At 62.6% G+C, this 5,000-nt stretch overlaps 1 protein-coding gene across 2 annotated transcripts in view; it reads right to left on the reverse strand.

The window, feature by feature from the left end:
• The window catches only part of NLGN2 (neuroligin 2), a 29,596-nt gene that overhangs the window by 18,948 nt on the left and 5,648 nt on the right, over positions 1–5,000 (reverse strand). For both annotated transcript variants that reach the window (XM_048833838.2, XM_048833837.2), the window contains exon 2: positions 1,857–2,468. In XM_048833838.2, the coding sequence (XP_048689795.2) occupies positions 1,857–2,298 (442 nt within the window). In that variant the 5' untranslated portion in view covers positions 2,299–2,468. The remainder of the gene's footprint in view (positions 1–1,856; positions 2,469–5,000) is intronic.

A 5,000-nucleotide genomic window follows, 5' to 3' on the forward strand; every position in this document is an offset into this window, starting at 1 on the left:
TATGCCCCAGGGCCCCCCTGCTCTGTGCCACCAACACCCCAATATACCCCAGGGCTCCCCCTTCTCTGTGCAACCCCCCCGATACACTCCAGGGCCCCCCTTCTCTGTCCCACCCCGCTAATATACCTCAATGTCTCTCCTTCTCTGTGCAACACCCTGATACACCCCAGGGCCCCCCTTCTCCGTGCAACTCCTGAGTACACCCCAGGGCCCCCCTTCTCTGTGCAACCCCTCCATACACCCCAGGGCCCCCCTTCTCCATGCAACCCCCTGAATACACCCCAGGGCCCCCCTTCTCTGTGCAACCCCTGAGTACACCCCAGGGCCCCCTTTCTCCATGCAACCCTTCCATACACCCCAGGGCCCCCCTTCTCCGTGCCACCCCCTGATACCCCCCCAGGGCCGCCCCTTCTCTGTCCCACCCCGCTAATATACCTCAATGTCTCCCCCTTCTCTGTGCAAGCCCCTGAATACACCCAGGGCCCCCCTTCTCCGTTGAACCCCCCCATACACCCCAGGGCTCCCCCTTCTCTGTTGAACCCCCTGAATACACCCCAGGGCTCCCCCTTCTCTGAGCAAGCCCCTGAATACACCCCAGGGCTCCCCCTTCTCTGTGCCACCCCCTGATACACCCCAGGGCTCCCCCTTCTCCGTGCCACCCCCCGATACACCCCAGGGCTGCCTCTTCTCTGTTCCACCCCGCTAATATACCTCAATGTCTCTCCCTTCTCTGTGCAAGCCTCTGATACACCCCAGGGCCCCCCTTCTCCATGCCACCCCCCAAACACCCCAGGACTCCCCCTTCTCTGTGCAAGCCTCCAATACACTTCAGGGGCCCCTTCTCCATGCCACCCCCCCATACACCCCAGGGCTCCCCCTTCTCCGTGCCACCCCCTGTACACCCCAGGGGTCCCCCTTCTCTGTGCAACCCCCTGAATACATCCCAGGGCCCCCCTTCTCTGTGCAACACCCTGATACACCCCAGGGCTCCCCCTTCTCCATGTCACCCCCCCATACACCCCAGGGCCCCCCTTCTCCATGCAACCCCCCGATACACCCCAGGGCCGCCCCTTCTCTCTCCCGGCCCGCTAATATTCCTCAATGTCTCCCCCTTCTCCGTGCAAGCCCCTGAATACACCCCAGGGCGCCCCTTCTCCATGGAAGCCCCTGAATACACCCCAGGGCTCCCCCTTCTCTGTGCCACCCCCCCATACACCCCAGGGCTCCCCCTTCTCTGTGCAAGCCTCCGATACACTTCAGGGCCCCCTTCTCCATGCCACCCCCCGATACACCCCAGGGCCCCCCCTTCTCCGTGCCACCCCCTGTACACCCCAGGGCCCCCCCTTCTCTGTGCAACACCCTGATACACCCCAGGGCTCCCCCTTCTCCATGTCACCCCCCATACACCCCAGGGCTCCCCCTTCTCCATGCAATCCCCCGATACACCCGAGGGCCGCCCCTTCTCTCTCCCGGCCCGCTAATATTCCTCAATGTCTCCCCCTTCTCCATGCAAGCCCCTGAATACACCCCAGGGCTCCCCCTTCTCTGTGCCACCCCCCCGATACACCCCAGGGCCCCCCTTCTCCATGCCACCCCCTATACACCCCAGGGCCCCCCCTTCTCTGTGCAACACCCTGATACACCCCAGGGCTCCCCCTTCTCCATGTCACCCCCCCATACACCCCAGGGCCCCCCTTCTCCATGCAACCCCCCGATACACCCCAGGGCCGCCCTTTCTCTGTCCCGGCCCGCTAATATTCCTCAATGTCTCCCCCTTCTCTGTGCGAGCCCCGAATACGCCCCAGGCCTCCCCCTTCTCCGCGCCCCCCGATGCACCCCCCGCCCGGGCCCCTTACCGTCCTCCATGGGCACGTAGAGGTTGAGGTAGAGACAGTCCTCGCTCTGGTTCAGCACGTAGCCGGCCACCACCTCCAGGTTGTCGGTGAACCACACGGGCAGCATGATCCCCGGCAGCATCCCGTGGACGTTCTGGGGGCACACGGGGGCGAAGGCCGTGGCGTTGCGGACCTGGGCCCAGGAGGCGGGGGCCTCGGGGGGCTGGAAGCGGCGTTCGCCCACCGGCGGGGTGGCGTAGGGCACCCCCAGGTACTGAACCACCGGCCCCAGGATCTCGTTGTTCAGGTCCTTCTTCACCCCCCGCAGCTTCCCGTAGTGGGTGCTGGCCACGGGGTGCCTCTCCTCCGCGGGGGGCCGGGGGGCCGCCCCGGCCGCCAGCCCCGCCGCCCACAGCAGGACGCAGGCCCCCGCCCGCCAGCCGGCGCCGGGCGGGACCGGCATGGCGCGGGGCGTGGTGGTCGGGGGGGGGGGGAGATGCGGCGGGATGGGGGGGGCGGCGAGGGGGGGGGGCGCGGCTCAGCGGGGGGGGGCTAGCGGCGCCGGGGGGCTCTGTTGCGTTCCATGGCGGGCCGGGAGGGGTCCGGCGGGCGGGCGCAGCATCGGGGCCTCACCTGGAGAAGGAGAGAAAGGAAGGGGGATGGATGGAGGGATGTGGGGGGCAGGAGGGAGGGATGGAGGGAGGGAGGGAGATGGAGGGATGTGGGGGGCAGGAGGGAGGGACAGAAGGAAAAAAGAGTCCATCAGGGGGGCCGGTCAGAGCCGCCAATCCGCGTTGGAGGGGACAGAACACCCCCCTTCACGGCCCCCCCCAAACTCCTGCCCCATCCCCGGGGATGTGACCTTTTCTCTGCAAATATGACCCAGAACTGAGACAGGAAGTGGCTCATTTTTTGGGGGGGGGAGATCTGGGGCACCCCTGCTCTGACTGCGGCCCCTGCCCCTGGCACCGAGACAAGACCCTGCCCCCGCCGCTGTATCCCAGCCCCCCGGGACCCCCCAACCCCGACACTCAGCCCTGTCCTGCCCCCCTGCATCCAAACCCCTGGGACCCCCTGGCCCCGACAGTCGGCCCTGACCTGCCCCCCCCCCCCCCGCATCCAAACCCCTGGGACCCCCAGACCCCCACACTCGGCCCTGACCTGACCCCCGCATCCAAACCCCTGGGACCCCCAGACCCCGACACTCAGCCCTGACCTGACCCCCACATCCAAACCCCTGGGACCCCCAGACCCCGACAGTCGGCCCTGACCTGCCCCCCCCCCGCATCCAAACCCCTGGGACCCCCAGACCCCCACACTCGGCCCTGACCTGACCCCCACATCCAAACCCCTGGGACCCCCAGACCCCCACGCTCGGCCCTGACCTGACCCCCACATCCAAACCCCTGGGACCCCCAGACCCCGACACTCGGCCCTGACCTGACCCCCCCCGCATCCAAACCCCTGGGACCCCCAGACCCCCACACTCGGCCCTGACCTCCCCGTGTCTCCAGGGCTCCTGACAGGAATCTCCCTGGTTAAATCGGGCCTTGAATTAAATAACTCAAGAGTTTTATGTTTATGCTTCAGAATCCGGCAATTAGAGCCGGGAACCGGTAATTAGCCCAAGTCGAGTCGCAGACACGCCGGCGGCTCCAGCCACGTCCCGCCACGTGCGCCGGCCTCCGGGGGACAAGATACATAGATCGATAGATAGATAGATAGATAGATAGATAGATAGATAGATAGAGGGGGTAGATTGGGATGGATAGATGGGGGGATACATAGATAGATAGAGGGGGTGGATGGGGATAGATAGGTAGATAGATAGATAGATAGATAGATGGGTGGGGATAGATAGAGAGATAGAGAGATAGATGGGGTGGATGGGGATAGATAGAGAGATAGATGGGGTGGATGGGGATAGATAGATAGATAGATAGATAGATAGATAGATAGATAGAGGGGGAGGATGGGGATAGATCGATAGAGAGATGGGTGGATGGGGACAGATAGATAGATGGGGTGGATAGGGATAGAGAGATAGAGAGATGGGGTGGATGGGGACAGATAGATAGATAGAGAGATAGATAGATAGAGTGGATGGGGATAGATAGATAGAGAGATGGTGTGGATGGGGATAGATAGAGAGATGGGGTGGATGGGGATAGATCGATAGATAGATTGATAGATAGAGAGAGAGGTGGATGGGGATAGATAGATAGGTAGATAGATAGATAGATAGATGGGTGGGGATAGATAGATAGAGAGATAGATGGGGTGGATGGGGATAGATAGAGAGATAGATGGGGTGGATGGGGATAGATAGATAGATAATAGATAGATAGAGGGGGAGGATGGGGATAGATCGATAGAGAGATGGGTGGATGGGGACAGATAGATAGATAGATGGATAGATAGAGAGAGAGGTGGATGGGGATAGATAGATGGATAGATAGAGAGAGAGGTGGATGGGGATAGATAGATGGATAGATAGAGAGAGAGGTGGATGGGGATAGATAGATGGATAGATAGAGTAGGTGGATGGGGATCAATAGATAAATAGAGGGGTGGAAGGGGATAGATCGATGGATAGATGGGGTGGATGGGGATGGGTAGATGGGGGGCGGATGGGGATTGACAGATGGGGATGGATAGATGGGGGGTGGGTGGGGATGGGTAGATGGGGGGCGGATGGGGTAGATGTGGGGTGGATGCGGGTGGATAGGTGGGGAGCGGATGGGGATGGATAGATGGGGGCCGGAGGGGGATGGATGGATAGATGGGGGGCAGATGGGGTAGATGTGGGGTGGATGGGGGGCGGATGCGGATGGGGATGGGTAGATGGGGTAGATGGGGGGAAAGAGTCGGGGCAGGGTTGGTCCCTTGGGGGGGGCAGGGAAACGGGGATGGGGGAAGAGCATGAGAGAGTCACCCCTGGGTAGAGTGGGGTGCGGAGGGAGGGAGGGAGGAACAGGGAAAGGGGGTGTGAAAAGTAGGGCAAGGGGGTGGGTAGATGGGGGGCGGATGGCTAGATGGGGGGCGGATGTGGGTGGATAGGTGGGGGGTGGATGCGGATGGGGATGGATAGATGGGGGGAAGGGGATGGGTAGATGGGGGGCAGATGGGGTAGATGTGGGGCAGATGCGGGTGGATAGATGGGGG

The sequence above is a fragment of the Caretta caretta genome, chromosome 28 (assembly GCF_965140235.1).
Source record: "Caretta caretta isolate rCarCar2 chromosome 28, rCarCar1.hap1, whole genome shotgun sequence".
NCBI classification, from domain to species: domain Eukaryota; kingdom Metazoa; phylum Chordata; order Testudines; family Cheloniidae; genus Caretta; species Caretta caretta.